The 26,810-nt window shown below is 44.0% G+C and overlaps 1 protein-coding gene across 3 annotated transcripts in view; it reads right to left on the minus strand.

Moving 5' to 3' along the window:
* The window catches only part of camk2g2 (calcium/calmodulin-dependent protein kinase (CaM kinase) II gamma 2), a 492,136-nt gene that overhangs the window by 15,357 nt on the left and 449,969 nt on the right, over positions 1–26,810 (minus strand). For all 3 annotated transcript variants that reach the window (XM_063070378.1, XM_063070379.1, XM_063070380.1), the window contains one exon: positions 12,948–13,023. In XM_063070378.1, the coding sequence (XP_062926448.1) occupies positions 12,948–13,023 (76 nt within the window). The remainder of the gene's footprint in view (positions 1–12,947; positions 13,024–26,810) is intronic.

A 26,810-nucleotide genomic window follows, 5' to 3' on the forward strand; every position in this document is an offset into this window, starting at 1 on the left:
TTTGTTTACAACATTCCTGGTAAATATCACAAATAGTGGTAGGGGGAGAGAGAGCCTGGTGACAAAAAAGTGGGTTAACAGGTTCACATTTAGCCTTGCTGAATTCGGTAACCTAATACTAGGTACATGAACAGGTTGGCTTGATTTTAACGCTAAGTGTTCTTACAGGTGAAGCTTGAATGCTGGGGACCAGATTGATCAGATTTTTTTGTGAGGGATCTGTAAAAAGAAAAATAAAAAAGAATATGGAAGCATACGAGTAAAGAGTTCTGAAATGAGGTTGGAATAGATGTCCTGGATATCCAGCTCATGCTCTCTAATCTGCAGCAGCCTTAGATCCCACCGCACCAGATTCAGGAACAGTTCCTGCACCAACCATCAGGTTCCTGTAGTTCACCAGCACATTCTGCAGTGGGACATGGTTAATGACAATTAGATGTGAAATGGCTTGTCAGTGTTGGTCAGCAGGGAATGGATTTCAGTGATGGAATGGTCAGACCAAATGGATCGGATGTGTAGCTGCTGCCAACTAAACCAAATGCTATTTTAATGGAGCATCCATCACTCAGGACCTCCATCACCTAGGACCTGCCCCCTTCTAATTACCATCAGGGAGAAGGTACAGGAGACTGGTCAAACACTGAGTGTTTCAACAACAGCTTCTTCCACTCTGCCATCAGATTTCTGAGTGGTCCACAAACACTATCTTTTGCTCTCTATCGACTTCTTATTGCAACGTACAGTAATTCTTTTTTATGTATTGCATTGTACTGCTGCTACAAAACAACAAATTTCACAACAGATGTATGTCACTGATAATAATCCTGATTCAGATTCAGAAACTCCCCCTCTTCAACTGTACTGAAAACCACCCTCACTCTCTATTTCATTACAATAGAGCAGGAGCAAATCACACCTTGCATATGTCAGCTTCAACAATAGTGATGGATATATCCAGTGAAAGGGAATATTTGCCCTAATTACTTTCTATTTTATTGCATTCAAGGGGCTGACTGAATTGCACTGCAGTGTAGCCAGGGATTATGATTTCAAGTCCCGCAAAAATCCGTGTTGATATTCTATCTGTTCCTGAAGGAGTACTGCTTTCTCAGGTTCCCATCTCTTGGGTGAGACATTAAACTGAAACTCCATCTGCTCTCGGAGGTCAATATAGAACACAGAACACTACAGCAAAGTACAGGTCCTCTGTCCTTGATGCTGTGCTAGCCTTCTAACCTACTCTAAGATCAATCTAACCCTTGCTTCCCACATAGCCCCTCCACTTTTCTATCATCCATGTGTCTATCTAAGGGTCTCTTAAATGTCTACCACCACCGCAGGCAGGGCATTCCATACACTCATCATCTTTATGTAAAAAAACGTACTATATCTTCCTCCCTCATGTTAATCCTTGGATAATGTCTCTGGGTATCCACTCAATCTATGCATCTTATCATCTTGTACACCTCTATCATGTCTCCTCTCCATTCTCCTTTGCTCTAGAGAGAAAAGCCCTATCTTGCTCAACCTATTCTGGGTGAATGTACAATAAAATCCCCTGGGCCTGCCTCAGACAGGTTTAGTGAGTTCTCAGTGCCTTGGGTGACTTCATCACCATTGCAACAGGCAGATTAGCGAGCTTTTATGTCATTGCCCTGAAAGGGATTTGGTTGACTTTGCTACATTACTGTATGGAGCTGAATAATGGACCACCCACAGTGTCCTGGAACAATAACATGACAAATGCTTACATAGGATTTTGAGGATCAGCTGGAGGGACAGGCACACTAACACCAGCCTACTGGAGGAGGCCAACGTGAACATCATCTCCACCATGATAAGCTTGATAAACATCTTGCAGTGACAGTAACAATTGATGAAAGGAAAAGTCGCGGTCGACAGTGTACAACATTCATGAGTTGCATCAAGGGATGGACAAGCAAAAGTTTTGAAGAGCTTATTAGATCTTCTCAGATTTAAGACAGATGGAAGACCGTGATCGCCAACATCATACAACACAATGATGATGATTCCTTCCAGTCCATCGTATCTTTCAATGGTCTTTGGCAACACTTTCTTTGCATTCATTTAAAATAATTTTAAAGTCAAAGTAAATTTACTATCAAAGTACATATATCTTGCCACATACAACCATGAGATTCATTTTCTTGTCTGCATACTCAGTAAATTCAAGAACCATAATGGAATCAATGAAAGGCCACACTGAACAGGATGGTCAAACAACCAATGTGCAAAGAGAACAAATTGTGCAAATACAAAAGAAAATAATAAATAAATAAATAAATAAATAAGCAATAAACATTGAAAAGTTCAGACGAAATGTCTTTGAAACTGATTCCATGGGAGATTTATTTTCTTGCTTGCATTTACAGGAAAATTAATGTGACATTCCTTTTATGAGCTGACAGTTTTCCTGATGTTTATTTGGCTGAGAATTTAAATATGAATATGAACTTCAACCCTATGATATATAAATATTCATATCATTTGAGAATGCTGGAACTGTAATTATCCTGCCTAAAAAGGTTTATTTATTGCCCACAGGTGATTAAGCTTAACATAAATAACTTTGCATAAATATTAAAATTATGCAAATTTGCAAAAGTGAAACCAAACTTACTTAGATATAAGCTTCTATCAGGTTAAATGTGCTTTGATAGTTTGGATACATTGGGCTTAGTAACAAGTTAAAACTTACAAAACAATTTTATACAACTATCTGCTATTTCTTTCTGATAACCCAAAAAACTTGCTTTAGGGTCAGAAAGTAATTTTCTTGCAGCAATTTTTGGTCAATTGGTCCTGATCTAATTTCACACATAGTTACTGGAAAGTCACCTGGATCTGCACTTAAAAGTCTGTTTCAATTTGCCCTCAAGTGTTGTCAGGGTATCTTGGAAAGCAGAGAAGAGTTCATATTATCATTGAGATGAGCATGAATTCATTTCCTCCACCTCGCCTCTCTTAGGGGATGTTTGGATTCTAACTTTTATTTATTTCTGATGGGATATTCCCCTCTCAGCAATGAAACATTACAGATGACCTTTTTCCTTGTTAAATGTACTCAGTGGTCAAGAGGTACACTTGTTGTTCAGACCAAACATCAGAATGGGGAAGAAATGTGATCTAAGTGACTTTGACTGTGGAATTATTGTTGGTGCCAGACGGTGTGGTCATAGGAGCTAAGAAACTGCTGATCTCCTGGGATTTTCACACGCGGTAGTCTCTAGAGTTCACAGAGAATGGTGTGAAAATCAAAAACATCCAGTGAGCGGCAGTTCTATGGGTAAAAACACCTTGTTAATGAGGGAGGTCAGAGGAGAATGGCCAGACTGGTTGAAGTTGACAGAAAAGTAACAGTAACTCAAGGAACCTCATGTTACAACAGCAGTGTGCAGAAGAGCTCTCTGAACAGGCAACACATCGAACCTTGAAGCAGATGGGCTACAGGAGTAGAAACATAGAAGACCACTCAGTGGCCACTTTATTAATAACAGGGGGGAGTTAATAAAGTACCCACTGAGTGTATGTACTCCCATTTTGAACACAGCAAGAGATACTTGTCATGGAAACAGAAAATTTCCGGTGATGTTACTTTAGAAAGACAGAGCTGATTAGCCTTCACGAGGCAGCTTTGCTTGGTTGGTCTTATTAATGTTGTTTCTTGCCTTTGCTCATCCACTGAGATTGGCTCTTATGAAATATTTCATAGAGCTCCCACACAGTTTCTTTTATTTATGGTGGAGGATTACAAATACCTGGAGATATGAATTGACAATAAACTGGACTGGTCTAAGAACACTGAGGCTGTCTACAAGAAGGGTCAGAGCTGTCTCTATTTCCTGAGGAGACTGAGGTCCTTTAACATCTGCCGGACGATGCTGAGGATGTTCTACGAGTTTGTGGTGGCCAGTGCTATCATGTTTGCTGTTGTGTGCTGGGGCAGCAGGCTGAGAATAGCAGACACCAACAGAATCAACAAACTCATTCGTAAGGCCAGTGATGTTGCGGGGATGGAACTGGACTCTCTCACGGTGGTGTCTGAAAAGAGGATGCTGTCTAAGTTGCATGCCATCTTGGTCAATGTCTCCCATCCACTACAGAATGTACTGGGTGGGCACAGGAGTACATTCAGCCAGAGACTCATTCCTCCGAGATGCAGCACAGAGCGTCACAGGAAGTCATTCCTGCCTGTGGCCATCAAACTTTACAACTCCTCCCTTGGAGGGTCAGACACCCTGAGCCGATAGGCTGGTCCTGTACTTATTTCATAATTTACTGGCATAATTTACATATTACTATTTAACTATTTATTATTTATGGTGCAACTGTAACGAAAACCAATTTCCCCTGGGATCAATAAAGTATGACTATGACTATGACTATTTATTCTGCTCCTGTTAATTGTCTTGAAGAAGGCAGCATCTATCATTGAGGACCCCCGCTATCTGGATCGTTCCCTCTTCTTGCTGTTACCATTGGGCTGGAGGCGCAGAAGCCTGAAGTCCAACACCACCACGTTCAGGAAAATCTCACCTCTTCGATCTCCTTCACATTGTCCTGTCTCTCACTGAACACCTATGCCCTCTAGTGGTGGAACCTGGGAAAGGACTGTGACTACACATGCAGTTTATTAGCCACAGGAAGGCAACCTGGTGTGGTCTTCCGGTGCTGTAACCCATCCACTTCAAGGTTCGACATGTTGACCATTCAGAGATGATCTTCTGCACACCACTGTTGTAATGTGTGATTACTTGAGTTACTGTCACCTTTCCGCCAACCTGAACCAGTCTGGCCATTCTCTTCTAATTTCTCTCATTTAAAAGGTGTTTTCACCTACAGAACTCTTGCTCACTGGGTGTTTTTTGTCTTTTACACCATTCTCTGTGAACTCTAGAGACTATTGTGTGTGAAAATCCCAGGAGATCAGCAGTTTCTCAGATACTCAAACCACTGCATCTGGCACCAACAATCATTCTGATCACAATTCTTCCCCATTCTGATGTTTGATCTGAACAACAACTGAACCTCTTGACCATGTCTGCATGCTTTTATGCACTGAGTTGCTGCCACATTATTGGCTGATTAGATATTTGCATTAACAAGCAGGTGTACAGGTGGCCACTGAGTGTATATTCTATCCACGCTTTCACCACAGTATAATCGAACCCTTGACTGCCCACAAAAATTAGTTCCAATTGCTTATGACTCCATAACTCTATCTAATTGCTGCTCTCCAGCCTGAGGAACTATGTAGCCATTATTGCCCATCTGGTGTTGTTCATAGATTGTGATATTGCTCAGGATAATTAAGGATAGTCAATAAATGTTTGACTATCTTGCCTTCATTGTTCATCTTTCACTTTCTTTTTGTTAAGGTGTTAAAAGCAAACTATTCTATGTTGGTAAGTCAGCGATGATTTTAAATGAAAATTATTCTCTTTTATATGTTGGAACCGAGCCTGTGTGTAGGCTCAGAGTGTTGGCAAGGCTGCTAGGGACTCCAGCACAATACGTTCTATCCTGTTTTCTCTCCCCATCGAATCCTCCCACACGATAATTAGCATCATTTGCTAATTTTGTGCTTACAAGTACTGACGAGTCCTACTCACTGGTACAGGGTTGGAAATGGCGCTGTGTCTGATGGGCTTTTCACTTAGAAGAAATCCACCCCTTCCACACCCACTCACCACAACTGATTCACTTCTGCTAAACAAAACCTTCTGTCGATTTGTGTTCAGTCCCTGACACAAAATGAACACCCATCTCATATCCCTCCAGACAGTAAGCAACTTGCCCAGCACATGAGGACACCATCGGCTGCTAGCCCCTGGAGATTTCATAGAATTCAAGTTCAAGTTTATTGTCATCTCACTGTATGTATATATAAACAAACAAAACAATGTTCTCCCAGCATACCCTGCACCCACAAAAAATATATCACACACAGCACATAATCAAAATATTACCATAAATAAGTTTTATAAAATATAATTCAAAATGCATGTAGTGTGCAGCACAGGTAAACAGTAAACAAGAAGCAGCTCACAGTCCGAGTGATGAGACCTTGGTGGAGGCAAGGTATTCATTAGTCTCAGAGCCTGAGAGAAGAAGCTGTTTCCCAGTCTGGTAGTCTTAGTTTCGATGCTCCTGTACCTCCTTCCTGATGGTAGTGGGTAAAAAGAGACTGTGGGATGGGTGGTAGGGGTCCTTAACAAAGCCAAGGTCCCTTTGTCTGCACAAATACATAGAACACGGAACACTACAGGACAGCACAGGCCCTCTGGCCCACCATGTTCTGCCGACCTTTTAACCTACTACAACCAGAGGTCATGGGTTAAAAGTGAAAAGGTGAAATGTTTAAGGGGAACATGAAGGGAAACTTATTCATTCAGAGGGTGGTGAGTGTGTGGAATGAGTGGCCAGCGCAAGTGGTGGATGTGGTTTTGATTTAAACGCTTAAGAGAAGTTGGGATAAGTACATGGATGAGAGGGGTATGGAGGACGAGGGTCCTGGTGCAGGTCGATGGGTCTAGGCAGTTTAAATGGTTTGGCACAGACTAGATGGGCCAAAGGGCCTGCTTCTGTGCTGTAGTCTTCTATTACGCTAAGATCAATTGAATACTTCCCTCCTACATAACCCTCCCTTTTTCAGTCAGCTATGTGCCCTATCTAAGAGTTTCTTAGATGTCCCTAATGTATCTGCCCCTATCATCCCGCCCCCCCCCACCTCAAACAGTGATTCTCAGTGCAGACCACAGGATCTCACTCTGCTGCAGTTCGAGAGAGAAAAGGAACATAGAGGAACATAGAACTCCAAGACCTGGGCCTCAATACCCCTTCTGCTGGTTCTGGATTTCCTCACTTGTAGACCCCAGTCAGTTCAGATTGGCAAAAACATCTCCTCCACAATCTCCATCAGCACGGGAGCACCGCAGGGATGTGTGCTTCACCCCCGTTCTACTTGCTTTACACCTGTGACTGTGTGGCTAAGTACAGCTCCACTTTCATATGCAAGTCTGCTGACGACACCACAGTTGTGGGCTGTATCAAAGGTGGTGATGAATCAGCATTTTCAGGAGGGAAATTGAAAACTTGGCTGAGTGGTGTATTAACAACCACCTCTCACTCAGTATCAATAAGACCGAAGAACTGATTGTAGTGAAACCAGAGGTTCATGAGCCAGTAATCATCGCTGGAGTTGGAAAGGGTCAGTAACTTTAAATTTCTGGGTGTCACTATCTGAGTGGACCTGTTCTGGACCCATCATATAAATACAATTGTGAAGAAAGCACGACAGCGCCTGTACTTCCTCAGGAGTCTGTGGAGATTTGGCATGTCATCAAAAACTTTGGCAAACGTCTATAGATGTGTGGTGGAAAGTTGTGCTGACTGGCTGCATTAAGGGCTGATATGGGAACACCTATGCCTTTGAGCGGAAAATCCCACCAAAGGTAGTGGATTCGGCTCAGTACGTCACGGGTAAAGCCCTCTCAACCATCGAGCACATCCACATGAAACATTGCCATAGTAAAGTAGCATCCACCATCAAAGATCCTCACCACCAAGGCCATGCTCTTTTCTCACTGCTGCCATCAGGTAGAAGGTACAGGAGCCTCAGGACTCACACCACCAGGTTCAGGAACAATTACTACCCCTCAACCACCAGGCTCTGGAACAAAATGCGATAACTACTCTTTTATAAGGATTCTGTTATATTGTTATTTCATGTTCTCGTTATTTATTTATATTTGCATTTGCACAGTTTGTCGTTCATTGATCGTGTTTACAGTTACTGTTCTATAGGTTTGCTAAGTATACCCACAGGAAATGAATCTCAGGGTTGTATGTGGTGACATGTATGTACTCTGATAATAAATTTTACTTTGACTTTGAATATAGACCAGTACAGAACTGTACAGGCCCTTCAGCACATGAAGTAGTACTGACATTTTAACCTTCTCTAAGATCAATCGAACTCTCTGCTCCCACACCGTCCTCCATTTTTCTATCACCCATATTCCGAAAGGGATGTGAAAGATGCTATGTAAAGGCATTCTGAGCTCCCCTTACAGTTTGCAGATGTGGACTCTGTTTCCAACTCTCTGATGACTTGAGTGAACAGAGCCTGTGAGATCAACACTCCCCACCCTGCACTTTGGATAACAGCTCTTTTCCGAGCCATTCAATTTTTAATCTACCATTTTATCTTTCCCCAAATCCAATATCATCCTGCCATTATTAAAACAATTGCCTGTTTTCAATCTGGCTCCTCTACTTTCTCTTAGGAGAGATTCTGCAGATGCTGGAAATCCAGAGTAACACACACAAAATGCTGGAGGAACTCAGCAGGCCAGGCAGCATCTATGCAAATGAATAGGTAGTCGATGTTTTGGGCTGAAACCCTTCTTCAGGACCTAATGAAGGGTCTTCGTCTGAAATATCAGCTATCTATTCATTACCACAGATGCTGCCTGATCTGCTGAGTTCCTCCATGTTCTGCAGATGCTGGAAATCCAGAGTTACACACACAAAATGCTGGAGTACCTCAGCAGGTCAGGCCACATCTATGGAGAGAAAACAACACACACAAAATGCTCTACCCTACTGTAAAGATGAAGCCACACTCAGGTTGGAGGAACAACACCTTATATTCCGTCTGGGTAGCCTCCAACCTGATGGCATGAACATCAACTTCTCTAACTTCCGCTAAGGCCCCACCTCCCCCTCGTACCTCATCTGTTACTCATTTTTATGCACACATTCTTTCTCTCACTCTCCTTTTTCTCTCTCTGTCCCTCTGAATATACCTCTTGCCCATCCTCTGCATCCCCCCCCGCCTCCTTGTCTTTCTTCCCGGACCTCCTGTCCCATGATCCTCTCGTATCCCCTTTTGCCTATCACCTGTCCAGCTCTTGGCTCTATCCCTCCCACTCCTGTCTTCTCCTATCATTTTGGATCTCCCCCTCCCCCTCCAACTTTCAAATCCCTTACTCACTCTTCCTTCAGTTAGTCCTGACGAAGGGTCTCGGCCTGAAACGTCGACTGCGCCTCTTCCTATAGATGCTGCCTGGCCTGCTGCGTTCACCAGCAACTTTGATGTGTGTTGCTTGAATTTCCAGCATCTGCAGAATTCCTGTTGTTCACACAAAATGCTAGAGGATCTCAGCAGGTCAGACAGCATCTATGGAAAAGAGTAAAGAGCTGACGTTTCAGACTCAGGTCCTAAGTTCAGGTCTTAAGTCCTGAAGAAGGGTCTCGGCCTGAAACATCGACTGTACTCTTCTCCATAGATGCTGCCTGGCCTGCTGAGTTCCTCCAGCATTTTGTGTGTGTTGTTTTGGATTTCCAGCAGCTGCAGACTTTCTCATATCTATGGAAAAGAATTAAGAGCTGACTTTTCTGGCCAAAACTCTTCGTCAGGACTCATAAAGTCCTGATGAAAAATCTTGGCCTGAAACATTGGCTCATTATTCCTCTCCATAGATGGTGCCTAACCCACTGAGTTCCTCCGGTATTTGGTGCGTGTTATTGTGCATTCTCTTGCAATTTAACTGGAGCCACCACTACATTTTAACTCAGAGACTTCAGCCAACAGATTCACGTTTGTCATGGGAAGTAAAAATGATTGTACCTCTGTCTTTCACAACATTCTCCAAACTTTACTGAAAATAATTACAGCACATTACGTTACGTACCATCAAGGTGTAGTCACTGTTGCAGTGTGGCAAAGTAGCAACTAGATTCTGCAAAGTAAGCCCCCATAAACAGCAACACGATGACTATATGCCACAGGAGCAGAATTAAGCCACTCTGCCTATTGAGTTGGCACCAGTATTCAATCATGGCTGATTTATTTTCCCTCTCAACTCCATTCTCTTGCTTTCTCCCCATAATCTTTGATGTCCTAACTAATCACGAACCTCTCAACTTTCACTTTAAAAAAGACCAATAGTTACAGGAACCAAATTAGGCTATTTGGCCAATTGAGTCTGCTCTGCCATTTAAAAGTGACTCGTCTTTCCCCATTCTCCTCCTTCTCCCCGTGACCCTTCATCCTCTTCCCAATCAAGAACCTATAAATCTCTGCCTTATAAGACCTTAAGATATAGGAGCAGACTTATGATATACTATAGGAGCAAAACTCCTGCAAAACAGGGCCTTGAAATGTATACTGCTACTAAAAATGCCTCTAGTGTCCTTGGAGTACTTGGTTTTGACGTTAGATGCATGAAGTACCCAATTGATTTGGTCTTCTCAGCCATCTGTAGCAATAAAGTCTACAGATTCACCACCCACTGGCTAAAGAAATTCCTCCTCATCTCTGTTCTAAATGGATGTCCCTCTATTCTGAGGCTGTGACCTCTGGTCCTCGATCCCACTATAGGAAACATCCTCTCCACATCCACGCTATTTAGGCCTTTCAATATTTGATAGGTTTCTTTATCTTTATCTTTACTTGAGGCATAAAGTTTAGGAATAACACCTTCATGACAAATGGTGACTGGAGCATATTGTGTCCATAGTAACCTTGAAGTAACACTAAAAGTACACCCGGCTATTAGAACATGACACTCCTCCCAGTTTATGAATGAAAGCTCAGTAGAGAATTCGAGGTGCCATTATTACATGCATAATAAATATACCCACTGGCTTGGCTTCTATAGCTCTCTGTGGCAATAAATTCCACCCTCGGGTTAAAGAACCTCCAAGAGGACCATAACCTTGTCGTGGTTTGGAGGCTCACACGTTTCAATGATCTGGAGAGCTATTTTGGCTGGAGTCAGGGCTTTATGGTAGGGTCACCCATACCAAACAGGTCAAAGGGTAGAGGTGGACTAATAGTGGTTCACCAGTTCTCCAGGTTCAGGGCTTCAGATCAGGGCTAACAACCCTGACTGGTAAAAACAAGATTGTTACAGACACAGCAAAGAAGAATTCTTCTACATCTAAGTGTGATGGTATTCCTGAGTCTCCACCTGGGACTTGCATGACTGACAGTAGTGAAAACGAAGAGGAAGCTACTGACAAGATGAAGGAAGCCCTGAAGACTGCCAGAGATGGAGGATCTTCATTGCTGCCCTAAATGCCAGTGGTGTAATTGCCAGTTTTTCTGTTCAAAATGACGTCCTTCTATTCTGATAACAATTTAATAACATGTTTAGTAGCTGGCCACTGGGGTAGTGGCATCAGCACTGGACTTCGAGACGAATGGTCCCAAGTTCGAATCCAGCCGGTTTCTTGTACACTTTCCATCTGTGCTCAGTTGAGCATCGAGCTAGCAACTCTGCCTCATAAAGAACAGCCAAATGCTATGGAAATGGCAAAAATTCTGCCCGATGTGCCATAAGGCATGAGAAGGAACAACAAATAGTTTAGTGCTGTTGGTTGAAAGGTGAATATTAGCCAGGTCAACCCGGATATAGATCCAATGTGGAGATACAAGGTGCTGTAGACACTGGAATCTGGAGTAGGAAACACGTTGTTGGAGGAAACTGGCAGCTGAAGTCTCAGGTCTCGGCCCAAAATGTCAACGGTCTATTCCCTCCGCAAATGCTGCCTGATCTGCTGAGTTCAGCAGCTTCTTGGTTTTATTTGGATAAAATTCTTTTATTTTGCATAAAACTCTCTAGGTCATTACAGATCCTAAGGGGATTACTGCAATATCTAGATGAGAATGAACAGGACCTTGAATCACACATACAATCTCAGCAGGTCTGGCTAATAAACCGTCGACATTTTGCGCTGAGTCGTCTCATAAGGACTCAAAAAGAAGGGGGAAGGAGCCAGAATAAGAAGGGTGTTGGGGGGAGGGGAAGGAATACACGTGTCTCCTCAGGTGATAGATGAAATCAGGTGAGGGGGAAGATGGGTGGGATGGGGAGGGGGGGATGAAGTGAGAAGGTGAGAGGTGATAGGTGGAAAAGGTAAAGGCAGAAGAAGAAGTGATCTGAAAGAAGAGAGTGGTCCCTGGGAGAAAGGGAAGGACGAGAGGCACCAGAGGCAGGTGAAGGAGAAAGGGTGAGAGGGGAGCCAGAGTGGGGAATGGAAAAGGAAGGAAGGGGAGGGGGGAAAAATTACTGTGAGATAGAGAGTCAATGTTCATGCCATCAGGTTGAACGCTACCCAGATGGAAAATGAGGTGTTGCTCCTCCAATCTGAGAGTGGCTTTGATTTATTGGTTCTGGGGGGCTGGGGGAGGGAGGGAGAGAGAGAGAGAGAAAGAAAGAAAGAGAGAGAGAGTGTGAGAGAGAGAGAGGGAACTTCAAATGGCTCTACATCTTTATAGGACTGAGAATTTATTTTGGCGGTCTTTGCCTCAAGATAAGGTGTCAGCCATTTCTGGCATTGTACAATCCCTACTGTGAGAGAAATGCAAATCTTTAGCTTTCTGTTCTCCAGAGAGCTGTGTTAACTCATTTAAATATCTTATGTTTGGGTGAGAGATTCCGATTCATTTATTTATCACATGTAGATTGCAACATAATGTGAAATGTGTCCTTTACAGTAACAACCAACACAACGTGGGGATGTGCTGAGGCAGTCCGCAAGTGTTGCCACCCATTCCGGTGCCAATGTAGGTCCCCACAGTGCTTGGCCGAACAACACAGAACACACCAAACAACAGCGGAACAAGCCCCGTTTCTCTCTCCCACCCACTCAGACACAGAGACAGTAGTCCAACCCCAGGACACGTCTTTGGGACCTTTGTACTCTTAAGACAAATATGGGACATGGGGTTTGGGCAGGAAACAGCAGATAGCACTGGCTCAAGGGGATAAATAGCCTATTACAATTTCATGAGTACTGCAGGGAGATTACAACTCTATTGTGTCATCAATCATACTGAGGGAGGTAATTAGTTGGTGAGAAAGCCATATTAAAGCATACCCTCGTTTCACTGTCCTGGGGCATCCTGAACTTACGTGTAAGCTTCAAAGTCTCCATTATTAATTGCTTCGATGAGCTGCTCTGTGATCTTGATGATGTCTTGCTTGCGTGCTGAAATCCATGAAAGTATAATGAAGGAGAAAAATAAAAATGCGGGTTAGTGAGATAGAGATTCTCAGAGACTAGGTATTGAGAAAAGCTTCTGTGCATAGAAAAAGGTTATTATGTGCTGGGCACACTTGGCATCAGGGAGACACTACAAGTCCATCATCACCAGGATTACACGTCATCGCTGAAGTTTCTTTCCAGCAGCTACCCAGCTTCTCAACAAAACTCACTCAGGTGTAATACCTGACTGTCCCTGCACAACATCCGTGAAATGGTCTTTCTGTTCTGTGATAATTATTGAGTCTGTTCATATTTATTTAAGTTTGATCATTCACATTTTCTCGTGTGACCATTCTGCTAACTGTTGATTACTCATGGCTGTTTGCACTATTGCCTTGTAAATTGTTGGTTGTTATTGTGTTGTCTGTTATGGTATTGTCCTGTGTTTTATGCTTGGCACCAAATCACAATCATTTCTGGTATGTTTCACACACTGGCAATAAAGTGACCCTGATTCTAAAGTGTGTGCTGTCCAGTATTAACCTTAGTGTCTTTGCTTTAGGTCCCACACCACCAGGTTCAGGAATAGTTATGACTCTTCAACCATCAAGCTCCTGAATCATCGTGGAAAACTTTATTCACCTCAAATCTGAACTGATTCCACAACCTATGGACTCACTTTCAAGGACTCCACAACTCACATTCTCAGTATTATTTATTTACTTATTAATTTTTTTATTTGCACTGTTTGTCTTCTCTTGCACATTGGTTGTTTGTCAGACTTTGTCTGTGGGTTTTCATTGATTTATTTGTTCTACTGTGAATGCCTGCAAGAAAATGAATCTCAAGGTACTGTAGTATATAGTGATATATACAACCTTTGATAATAAATTTACTTTGAACTTTGAAAGCGTGGTTCTAAATTACTTTAAATCTGAATTACTGTTAGACTTCATTTGTTTATCCTGGCTTTGAAAAGTTAATAAAACCATAAATCCATAAGATATAGGAGCAGAATGAGGCCACTCAGCCCATCCAGTCTGTCACACCATGCCATTAAGGCTGATTTATTATCCCCTCAACCCCATTCTCTTGCCTTCTCCCCATAATTTTTGACACCCTTAGTAATCAAGATCTTATCAACCTCTGCCTTAAATATACCCAATGACTTGGCCTCCACAGCTGTCTGTGGCAATGAATTCCACAGATTCACCACCCTCTGGCTGAAGAAATTCCTCTTCAACTCTGTCCTTCTATTCTGAGGCTATGCCTTCTGAACCCAGACTCCCCACTATTAGAAACATCCTCTCCATGTCTACTCATATACTACTATGTAACAGTATCTAGACCTTTCAATATTCGATAGGTTTCGATAAAATTCACCCTCATTCTTCCCAACTCCAGTGAGTACAGGCCAGAGCCATCAAGCACTCCACATATGTTAACTCTTTCATTCCTGGGATCATTCTCACAAACCTCCTCTGGACCCTCTCCAATGCCAACACATCCTTTCTTAGACAAGGCACCCAAAGCTGCTCATAATACTCCAGTTGTGCCAGCAATCTAGACAGCTGGATATTCTGATTTACTGATAAAGCTCCTGACGTCATACAAGGACCAGTGCTCAATAATTCAATCCTTCTAAACGTATTGGCCAGAGGGTATAACTCTCCTAACTGGATTTGTTTCTTAAAGTGCACCTTGGCTAAATCTCCTTCTACAGATTAGAGATGAAATTTCAAGCATCCCAAAACAGATCCTTTCCAGATCCTGTGCACTCCACCCCAGCACACCAACACAAGGACCTATCGGTACGTCAACACCGTGTGCGTACCTGTCATTTAACCAAAGGTGTGCTTGGCAAGGCTGTAGAATATAGAGCAGGACCAGGCTCTTGGGCCCACAATGTCTGTGCTGCACACTAGGCCAAATTAAATTAAAGCCCCTCTGCCTGCACGTGATCCACTTTCCACTACTGCCTGTATATTCATGCATCTATCTGACAGCCTCTTAAATACCACTATTGAATCTGCTTCTACTCGCATCCATGTTCCAGACACCCACCACACTCAGTGTTAAAAAACTTGCCCCGCCCATCGCCCTGAAACTTCCCCCCCCTCACCTGACAGCTATGAAGAACTTAACATGGGATGGTACAGTGGTGTGGTGGTTATTATAGCACCAGTTTCACCACTGTCTGTACTTTGCCCCGTGATCATGTGCAGTTCTCCATGTGCTCTGCGTTCCTCCCACATTCCAAAGATGTACGGGTTAATGAGCGTCACAATAGCACGGTGGTTTTCGCGATGCTATCACAGCTCAGGGTGTTCCAGAGCTCCGAGTTCAGTTCCAGCGCTGTTCTGAGAGGAACCTCTGTATGTCCTGTCCCAGTGGAAAGTGCAAGTTCTCCCCGGGTGCTCCGGTTTCTTCCCACAGTCCAAAGGCGTACTGGGTAGATTAACTGGTCATTGTAACTTTTCCCGTGATTAGGTTAGGGTTAATCGCTGTTGTAGGAACGCTGGGGCAGCGCGGCCCAAAGGGCTGGAAGGGCCCACTCCACGTTGTATCACAAATAATCAATTGGTCACAAGGGTGTAATTGCTTGGCGTGGGCTCGATGGGCTGGAAGGGCCTATTATTGTACGGTATCTCTAAATAAATTAATTAACTCTATCTGTGTAGCTGTGCACTAAGATCAGGACGTGAGATCGCTTTTCCTTGGGCTCCTCAAGGCAATTAAGGTTGAGGAACAAATGAGGAACTTGTCTTAAATTTGAACGACTACTAATTCTATAGAATTAAAAAAGGGCTTTAATTTTTGCTAGATAAATTCTGGATGAAGAAGATATTTCAATCAATTTATTTAGAGATACAGCACAGACCAGGCCCTTCGAGCTGTGCTGCCCAACGACCCCCAGTTTAACCTGAGCCTAATCACGGGACAATTTACAATGACCAACAAGCCTACTGACCAGTACATGTCTGGACTGTGGGAGGAAAGTGGAGCACGCAGTCACAGGATCGAAATCCAGCTTGGATGCCTTGAGCTGAAAGAGCAATGTACTAACCACTACACTACCGTGGTGCCTGCTATCAATATTTTCAAATATTTAAAATCAATACTTTAATGCAGCAGAGGATTAGAGCTCCTATCAAAGCCAGCCAGCTATAATCGCTGCCAAAATGATACATTTTGACAGGGCTTTCATTTTAATACAACTGATTAATCCAACTTTTGGAACAAAGATTATAAACAATAAAGTTTCCTCTTGGACACAGGTCATTAATATGTCATGGGACAAAATAAATTAAAGGTCTGATTGGATCATGGGCCTTTCTATCTGGAGGACTGGAGTACAAACGCATATGCTCCAGTCGTACAAAGTCTTGCTTAGACCTTGGTTAGATGGTGACATGAAAATCACTGGAAACAGGAACTGTGTGTGAACATATTGGCCCTTGAGAGGGTGTAATATACTTCATGTTCACAATTTACAGCACAGTGATCACTGATTGGGGGTTCGATTCCTGCTGCTGTCTGCGAGGAATTTGCATATTCTCCCCCTGAGCAAGCACGTTTTCTCCAGGTGCTCCAGTTTCCTCCCACAGACTGAACACATACGGTTAGGATTAGCAGAGTAAATTGTGGGTGTGCTGTTTTGGACCCAGGAGCACAGCGACACTTGCAGGCTGCCTCCAGCACAGTTCTCATTGATTTGATTTGACACAAAGCCTCTCATTTCACTGTATGATTCGAAGTACATGTGACAATAAAGATCGTCTTTAATCTGGGCTACTAGAGAACATGGTGGAATCAGTCGTAAATGGAACTTTAAGGGAAACAGGAGGATGGGTGTGGAAGTTGTGGTAAACAATGATTAAAGACAACATCCAAGCAAGGATAACTGCCATGGCGTATAGACAACCCCAGACAAGACAGACCTTTGAAATGAGACCGCTGGAGCCATCCTTGCCCATTGCAGACAGATAGGTGAGAATGACCGTGCCAGTGCGTAATCAACCGAGAACATAGCTTCCCTTTACACAGTCGAGGGTGCCGGAGACAAATGAGATAGGAATAACAGACAGATGTGAAATACATTAAACAACTAAGGGACAATAGCTGTACTAACTTCAAAATATCGTTGGTTGTCAGCTTGAAGTTTTGATCGATTTTTAAAACCTCGACTCTGAATCGTGGTTGACCCTGAAGGTAAAGGTAAGGATCTCAAAGGTATACAAGTTACCAAGTGGTCAATCTCCATAACTGATGAGCCGATTCTGTATAAAAACAACAGTTTTCTGTTCTGACTTCAGGACGGTGTGGGTGACGGGGGCCATGCTGTTCTCCTTGTGGACGGTGTGGTAACAGGGGCCATGCTGTCTTCCCTGTGGACGGTGTGGGTAACAGGGGCCATGCTGTTCTCCTTGTGGACGGTGTGGGTGACAGGGGCCATGCTGTTCTCCTTGTGGACGGTGTGGGTGACGGGGGTCATGATGTTTTCCTTGTGGACGGTGTGGGTGACGGGGGTCATGCTGTTTTCCTTGTGGACGGTGTGGGTGACGGGGGCCATGCTGTCCTCCTTGTGGACAGTGTGGGTGACAGGGGCCATGCTGTTCTCCTTGTGGACGGTGTGGGTGACGGGGGCCATGCTGTTCTCCTTGTGGACGGTGTGGTAACAGGGGCCATACTGTCTTCCCTGTGGATGGTGTGGGTAACAGGGGCCATGCTGTTCTTCTTGTGGACGGTGTGGGTGACAGGGGCCATGCTGTTCTTCTTGTGGACGGTGTGGGTGACAGGGGCCATGCTGTTCTCCTTGTGGACGGTGTGGGTGACAGGGGCCATGCTGTTCTCCTTGTGGATGGTGTGGTAACAGGGGCTATGCTGTTCTCCTTGTGGACGGTGTGGGTGACAGGGGCCATGCTGTTCTCCTTGTGGACGGTGTGGGTAACAGGGGCCATGCTGTTCTCCTTGTGGACGGTGTGGGTGACAGGGGCCATGCTGTTCTCCTTGTGGACGGTGTGGGTGACAGGGGTCATGCTGTTTTCCTTGTGGACGGTGTGGGTAACAGGGGCCATGCTGTTCTTCTTGTGGACGGTGTGGGTGACAGGGGCCATGCTGTTCTTCTTGTGGACGGTGTGGGTGACGGGGGCCATGCTGTTCTCCTTGTGGACGGTGTGGGTGACAGGGGTCATGCTGTTTTCCTTGTGGACGGTGTGGGTAACAGGGGCCATGCTGTTCTTCTTGTGGACGGTGTGGGTGACAGGGGCCATGCTGTTCTTCTTGTGGACGGTGTGGGTGACGGGGGCCATGCTGTTCTCCTTGTGGACGGTGTGGGTGACAGGGGCCATGCTGTTCTCCTTGTGGACGGTGTGGGTAACGGGGGCCATGCTGTTCTCCTTGTGGACGGTGTGGGTGACAGGGGTCATGCTGTTTTCCTTGTTGACGGTGTGGGTGACGGGGGCCATGCTGTCCTCCTTGTGGACAGTGTGGGTGACAGGGGTCATGCTGTTTTCCTTGTGGACGGTGTGGGTGACGGGGGCCATGCTGTCCTCCTTGTGGACAGTGTGGGTGACAGGGGCCATGCTGTTCTCCTTGTGGACGGTGTGGGTGACGGGGGCCATGCTGTTCTCCGTGTGGACGGTGTGGTAACAGGGGCCATACTGTCTTCCCTGTGGATGGTGTGGGTAACAGGGGCCATGCTGTTCTTCTTGTGGACGGTGTGGGTGACAGGGGCCATGCTGTTCTCCTTGTGGATGGTGTGGGTGACAGGGGCCATGCTGTTCTCCTTGTGGACGGTGTGGGTGACAGGGGCCATGCTGTTCTCCTTGTGGACGGTGTGGTAACAGGGGCTATGCTGTTCTCCTTGTGGACGGTGTGGGTGACAGGGGCCATGCTGTTCTCCTTGTGCACAAGTAAAACAAAGTGTGGTTGAGTTGTAAGAGTGAGTGTGTTTTGGGCTCAGTTATTTTATTTTATTATGGGTGACAACACAGGCACGGGACTGATGCTGGCAAATGGGATAAGTGTACATAGATGGGTAAAAGGTTCGTCAGGGACATTGTGGGCCAGAGAGCCTGTTTCGGTGTTTTACAGTCCTATGCTTATTGCAGGCAGAACTACACCACGATCACAAAGCACGCCAAGGCAACAAGACGTACTGGAGTAACATGTCAAAGCTTCCTTGACACGACTGCCTAAAATGATGACGTGCTCTTTAGGAAGGGTTTGGGCAGCAGGCTTATAGAAGGATATAGCAAGCTTATCACCGCCAATCTGACTTTACCACGGTTAACAACCTGAGATGGCCTCACTGTTAGCACCATGGATTATCTCTGTTACAGGGGCTGCCTTAGGGTATGAAAGTAAAACTGATCCTAAACTCAAACTAACTGGCATCCGATGACTTACAGCTTCATTCTGCTTCTGACAGGAGCTGGCACATCACTAACACCAGCCTGCCTGCCATCAAGGACATTGCTACAGTACCCACTCTGTTCATGGACTGTTTGTCCCACTCCCATCAGGGAGGAGGCTACATAGCATCCACACCAGGACCACCAGGGTCAAAAGCAGTTACTTTCCTCAAACACCAAGACTGATCATCACTTCCACCCACCAACTCCACCACTCCACACCCCCAACCACCAGTACTTTATCATTTCCTGACAGACACCTTATATATAGACATTCCTATGCCTGGTGTCACTTTATAGACAACAATGTATGTATATAAACTGTCTTTAAGTATTTATATTTATTGTGTTTTTTTATTATTGTGTTCTTTATCTTTTGTGTTTTTTTGTACCCCATCAGATCCGGAGCAACAATTATTTTGTTCATGTACTGGTAACGACATTAAATGATCTTGAATCTTGAATTAAAGGGGAAAAACAGGCTGGTGATGCTGCACTTGCATTGTCAGAGAACAGAGGGCACAGGCTGTGGTGCTAAACAAGCATCTGTAGCTTGATGGTCACGAAGCTGAGTCATTTTGAAATGTTTCATCAGAGCACAGACCTGACCAAACTTGGCCAGACGCGATGCACATACTTATGTCCCTCTGGGGCTTGCCTCAGCTGGCCAGACTCCCTATATGCGTGTCAGTGTTCAAGAGGAGACTCGACTCCAGTTTCAAAAGGTGGATATTACAATTAGAACATTACAGCTGAGTACCGGCCCTTTGACTCATGATATTGTGCCTTTCTCTCTCAGGGAACCTTTCTAAAGCGGTCTATTACATCACCACCTGTGGGAGCTTGCTGTGCACAAATGGCTACTGCCCTGTATGCACTACAGAAGTATCTGCGTTCCTATACAGTGCTTCACCGATTGTAAGGCACATTCATACAACATAGAAGAGTACAGCACAGTACAGGCCCTTCAGTCCACTATGTTGTACAACCTTTTAACATACTCTAAAATCAATCTAACCCTTCCTTCTTACATAACCCTCCATTTTTCTCTCATTTAAGAGTTTCTAAAATGTTCTCAATGTGCCTGACTCTACCACCACCCCTGGTAGAGTGAACCATCCACCCACTACTCTTTGAGTAAAGAACCTACCTCTGAGAACCTCCCTGTACTTTCCTCCGATCATCTTAAAATCATACCATCTTGTTTTAGCCACCTCCGCTCTGGGAAAACGATTCTGCTTATCCACCCTATCATTTACCATTTTGTATAATCTCTGTGAAGTCACCTCTGATTTTCCTTCATCCCAAAGTGAAAAGCCCTAGCTCGCTCAGCTTGACTTCTTAGGACATGCTCTCTAATCCTGGCAAATGGGCTCCACAGTTGCGTACCAGTTATCGTAATACTATTACAGCTCATGTCTTTCTGGAGTTTGGTGTTCAATTGCAGTGTCGCTCTTAAAGGAGTCTCTGTACGTCTTTCCCTGTGGAATGCGCAGGTTCCCCCGGGTGCTCTGGTTTCCTCCCACAGTCCGAAGACATATCAGGTAGGTTAACTGGTCATTGTAAATTGTCCCGTGATTAGGTTAGGGTTAATAGGGATAGTGGGCGGTGCGGCTCGAAGATCTGAAAGGGCCTATTCCGCACTGTGTCACTAAATGAAACAAATGTCCTCTCCATCGCATTCACAAATGGATACGTGGGAGGATGAAGAACGAGGAAACACCTTGACACATGCACAACACATACCAGTACATAATAACAACAACAGCACACAGGAAACTATGGATTCGTTTTCTTTTAAAATACAGAGGTGTTGGAATTTTTCATTTTAAAATCCCTCTTGCTCTACAAAGCCCTTAGATATGATTATTTAAAAGAAAAAAAGTTAAATGTTTAATTCTCACTGAGTCTGTAGTGATAACATGCATCACACTACAAAGGCATCTTGTGAACTATTTCCTTTAACCATTTTAAAAGGGATTTCTTAAGATTTTTATTGACCCCCAACTCCACTGAAAATCTTGGGCACGATTTTCTTCTCCCTCCCCACCACCGGCTTTTACGCCTTCCCTTCCAGTCCTGCTGAAGGGCTTTATCCTGAAATGTCTCCTCCATAGATGCTTCCTGACCTGCTGTGCATCTTCAGCATTATGTGTGTGTTGGACATGGACATGGCCCTGGAGTCTTAAGTGCTTAGGTGCTTTACTGTAATTGAACAGCCACCTCAAAGATGCCATGTTAATCTGATAAAGCAGGAAGATATTCCACAGGACTGGGAATTGCCACCAAGTGACTCTTCCCTGGATTTACAAGGGGGAGGGATTGTGAGATCCATATTGTGATCTGCATCGCAGTTATTTATCTATGTCTTTATTGTTTCTTTAGAAGCGCAGTGCCTTTCCGGCCTTTCCAGCCACACCAGCAACCCCGATTTAACCCTAACAGAATCACAGGACAACCTACAGTGACCATTAACCTACTAACTGATATGGCTTTGGATTGTGGGAGGAAACCACAGCACTTGGGAAAAACCCACGCATTCCACGGGGAGGACGTCAAAACTCCTTACGGAGGACACCAGGTTTGAACGCCAAACTTCCAATGCCTCAAGACGGAATAATGTTGAGTTCACACTGACTCTGCTCTGCAGTCTCCTGTTAGGTAACATCCACATTAGTCTTGAATGGCAATTGCCTCCATTCCAATACTTAAAAAAAAGATTCCAAACACTCTTTGCTCATGTTAGCAACTCAAATAATTATCATCATGGGTTATTTGAATTCAATCTGTTCAGTTGTTCTTGTGGCAGTTCTTAGCTTTGAAAGATAAATGTTAGAAATAATGAATATTTGCACATACACTCAGTGGCTAAATTATTAGGTGCACATGCGGGTTAACTCAAATATCTAATCAGTCAATTATGTGGCAGCAACTCAATGCATAAAAGCATGCAGACATTGTCAAGAGGTTCAGTTGTTGTTCAAACCAAACATCAGAGTGGGGAAGAAATGTGATCTAAGTGACTTTGACCGTGGAAGGATTGTTGGTGCCAGATAGGTTTGTTTGAGTATCTCAGAAACTGCTGACCTCCTGGGATTTTCACACAGAACAGTCTCTAGGGTTTACAGAAAATGGTGTGAAAAGTAAAAATCATCCAGAGAGCATTAACGTCTTAATGAGAGAGGTCAGAAGAGAATGGCCAGACTGGTTCAAGCTGACAGGAAGGTGACAGTAACTCAAATAACCATGAGTTACAATGGTGGTGTGCAGAAGAGCATCTCTGAATGCACAACACATTGAACCTGAAAATGGATGGGCTACAGCAAAAGAAGACCACGAACTTAACACTCAAACGGCCACTTTATTAGGTAGAGGAGATATCTAGTAAATTGGCCACTGAGTGTATGTACTCCCATTTGGCACACAGCAAGAGATACTTGTCAGAGAAACAGAACATTTCCTGTGTTGTTACTATAAAAAGACAGCTGGTTAGCCCTCACAAGGCAACTTTGCTTGGCTAGTTTTATTATTGCTGTTTCTTTGCTTTTGGTCATGAGAGGAGATTGGTTCTTAAGAATTTTTCATAGAGCTCTTGCACAGTATCTTTCATTTATTCTGTTCCTGTTTACTGTCCTGACGAAGGTGACGTCTCTCATCGAGGGTCTCCACCATCCAGATCATTCCCTCTCCTCTCGGCAACCACTGGGCAAGAAGCACAGAAGCCTGAAGTCCCACACCTCCAGGTTCAGGAAAAACTCACCTCTTCGATCTCTTTCAAATCATTTTGTCTCTCACTTAAAATCTATGCCCTCTAGTGTTGGACCCTGGGAAAAAGACAGCCACAGTGGCTCCTTTATAGGGTATAGGAGCTTTCCTTAGCATGGCGATATTATTTTTTAAAAAGTGAAGATTAATATGCAAATAGACACATTTCTGTGCTAGTTAACGCTATTGTTTTTTAGTAGGAGGTACACAAGAAGATTTAGCATGATTCCCTCCGGCAAATTCAGAGAGTGATTTCGAGCCACTGCTTGACTTACACTGTGTGGGAGATGGAGCTGGAAACAGCTGTGAATTGTTGGTGTGATTCACTGCGCATATGAGCTCCACACTCTCTGTGGCTGAACACACAAAGTGGGCGGGAGAGAAAGAGAAACACAAACGTAAAGTGTATAAAATATCCACACACAGGCAAACAAGCCTGGGCCTTAATGATAAAAACAACACACAACACTGCAGTGCCATGCAATCCTACAAGATGTGAATGGATGGCTCCCCCATCTCTCCTACACTCATGAATTATCCTCCCACATTCCTAATTACATACGCAATGCTAACTTGTAGGATTATCAGGAATCTTTGGAAATTATATTTAATTTCTGGGAGCAAACACAAGGGAAAAATTTAGTGGGGCATTGGAAAATACATCGGTATTACCTTAAGTAACGCATACAGAATGCTGCTGAAACTGAGCAGGCCTCGACAGAGTGGATGTGGAGAGGATGTTTCCGATGGTCGGGGAGTCTAAGACCAGAGGACACAACCTCAGAATAGAAGGTCATCCTTTTAGAATGGAGATGAGGAGGAATTTTTTTTTAGCCAGACAGTGGTGAATCTGTGGAAATCGTTGCCACAGGCGACTGTAAAGGGCAAGTCAGTGGTTATATGCAAGGCTGAGATTGATAGACTCTTGATTAGTCAGTGCAAGAAGGATATGGGGAGAAGGCAGGAGATTGGGGCTGGGAGGGAAAATGGATCAGCCATGATGAAATGCAGAGCAGACTTAATGGGCCAAATGGCCTAATTCTGTTCCTATATCTTATGGCCTTAAGTTTAGGCAATATCTCTGGGGAGGAATAACGAGTTGATGTTTTGGGCAGAGACTTGATGAAGTTGATACTTCATTCCCCTCCATAGATGCTGCCTGACCTGCTGAGACCTCCAGAATTTGCTATCTGTGGGCCTTGTGTGTTTATGTATAGTTTTTCATGAAATTCTATTGTATTTCTTCATTTTCTTGGTTAATGCTTGTAAGAAAAGGAATCTCAGGGTTGTATATGGTAACATATCCAAGCATCAGACCGGAAGTCTCTACGAAGGACTGTGAGAACAGCTGAGAGGATCGGAGGGGTCTCCCTACCATCCATTGCGGACATTTATCAGGAGCGCTGTGTACACAGAGGCCTTAGTGTTATTAAGGATCCCACCCATCCATTCAGCATCCTCTTTGACTTTCTGCCATCCGACTGGAGACTCCAATGCATAAAAACATTGTCTCGTTTCAATGTACATTAGATGGTTATGTATGTTATATACATGTAAGTAGTTCAATGACAATGAACTTGACTTGACTTTGATAATAAATTTACACTGAACTTTGAACATGAACTTAAGAAACGCACATCATGGACTGTTGAGGCAAACTGCAGCCATCAGGACTCGATATGAAAATCAAAAACATGCAGTAGCACCTCATCTGCATCAGGGTTTCTGCTGGTCGTTATCCGTCTGCAACTGTAAGTCAGTTATTCTCTCTGTGCTGTATCTGTCTGAACTGACGGGCATCTCCTGTGGTACTGAGTGGAACTTCACACCTTTTACGTGTCCCTTGGTTCTTGTTCTCTACTTCTCTCTCCCCCCCCCCAACTCCCTCTCCCTGTTTTGATAGAGGTATACAAAATTATGAGGGGTATAGTTCAGCTTTTTTTTTTCTCTGAGGTCATAGGTTAAGGGTGAAAGGTGAAATATTTAAGGGGAGCCTGAGTGGAAGTGGTGGATGTAAGTTTGATTTCAGCACTTAAGACCTCTTTTATGCCATGGACCAACACAATTAAGCAAGGGGTTCGTGGACCCCAGGCTGGGAACCTCTGATTTAGCAGAAGTTTGGATAAGTACAGAGATGCAAAGTGTAAGGAGGGCTATGATCCAGGTGTGGGTCAATGGGACAGGGCAGAATAACAGCTTGGGATGGACTAGATGGGTGAACGGGTCTGTTTCTGTGCCATACAGTTCTATGACTCAATGAAGTGTAATTCATTAATCAAATAGTAAATACAATATAATTTAATAATTCACAAATTAATAATTAATTAATAATTCCTCTTCTGAGTCACTTTGGCCTAAAATGTGCCAACCAAGCAACCTTTCATAAACAGCACTGTAAAAATGAAGAGCTTTGGGTATCACTTATTTACGTGGGAGAGCTGGCGTGTGGCAGAGAATTCCGATGGGGAGACGACACCATAACCCAGCTCTCCTACTTAATGATCAACAACCATAAAACATGCCCTTGGATGGTGTTATTTGCAAGGGCAGAAAATCATCCTTAAGCACGAGTTAACAATAAGTATGATTCTAAATTGCCTTCTATGTAAAACATGAATCACTGTTTTCCAAACTGAAACGGTTCTGGAACTGAATATTTATGATGGCCTGATTTAGAGCAGTGAATAAATTGTACAGGGAAGGGTAACTGGCAGGAGGAATTAAAAGGATATTTTCAGAGCTAGTTGCTGTATTTTCTTGATAATTAAAGACCATAAGACCATAAGACAAAGGAGCAGAAGTCGGCCATTCGGCCCATTGAGTTTGCTCCGACATTTTATCATGAGCTGATCCATTCTCCCATTTAGTCCCACTCCCCCGCCCTCTCACCATAACCTTTGATGCCCCAGCCACTCAGATACCTATCAATCTCTGCCTTAAATACACCCAATGACTTGGCCTCCACTGCCACCCGTGGCAACAAATTCCATAGATTCACCACCCTCTGGCTAAAAAAAATTTCTTTGCATCTCTGTTCTGAATGGGCGCCTTCAATCCTTAAGTCATGCCCTCTCGTACTAGACTCTCCCACCATGGGAAACAACTTTGCCACATCCACTCTGTCCATGCTTTTCAACATTCAAAATGTTTCTATGAGGTCCCCCCTCATTCTTCTAAACTCCAAGGAATACAGTCCAAGAGCAGACAAACGTTCCTCATGTGTTAACCCTCTCATTCCCAGAATCATTCCAGTGAATCTTCTCTGAACCCTCTCCAACGTCAGCACATCCTTTCTTAAATAAGGAGCCCAAAACTGCACACAGTACTCCAAGTGAGGTCTTACCAGTGCCTTATAGAGCCTCAACATCACATCCCTGCTCCTATACTCTATTCCTCTAGAAATGAATGCCAACATTGCAGTCGCCTTCTTCACCACTGACTCAACCTGGAGGTTAACCTTAAGGGTATCCTGCACAAGGACTCCAAAGTCCCATTGCATCTCAGAACTTTGAATTCTCTCCCCATTTAAATAATAGTCTGCTCGTTTATTTCTTCTGCCAAAGTGCATAACCATACACTTTCCAACATTGTAATTTATTTGCCACTTCT

The sequence above is a fragment of the Mobula hypostoma genome, chromosome 18 (genome assembly GCF_963921235.1).
Source record: "Mobula hypostoma chromosome 18, sMobHyp1.1, whole genome shotgun sequence".
Classification (NCBI taxonomy): domain Eukaryota; kingdom Metazoa; phylum Chordata; class Chondrichthyes; order Myliobatiformes; family Myliobatidae; genus Mobula; species Mobula hypostoma.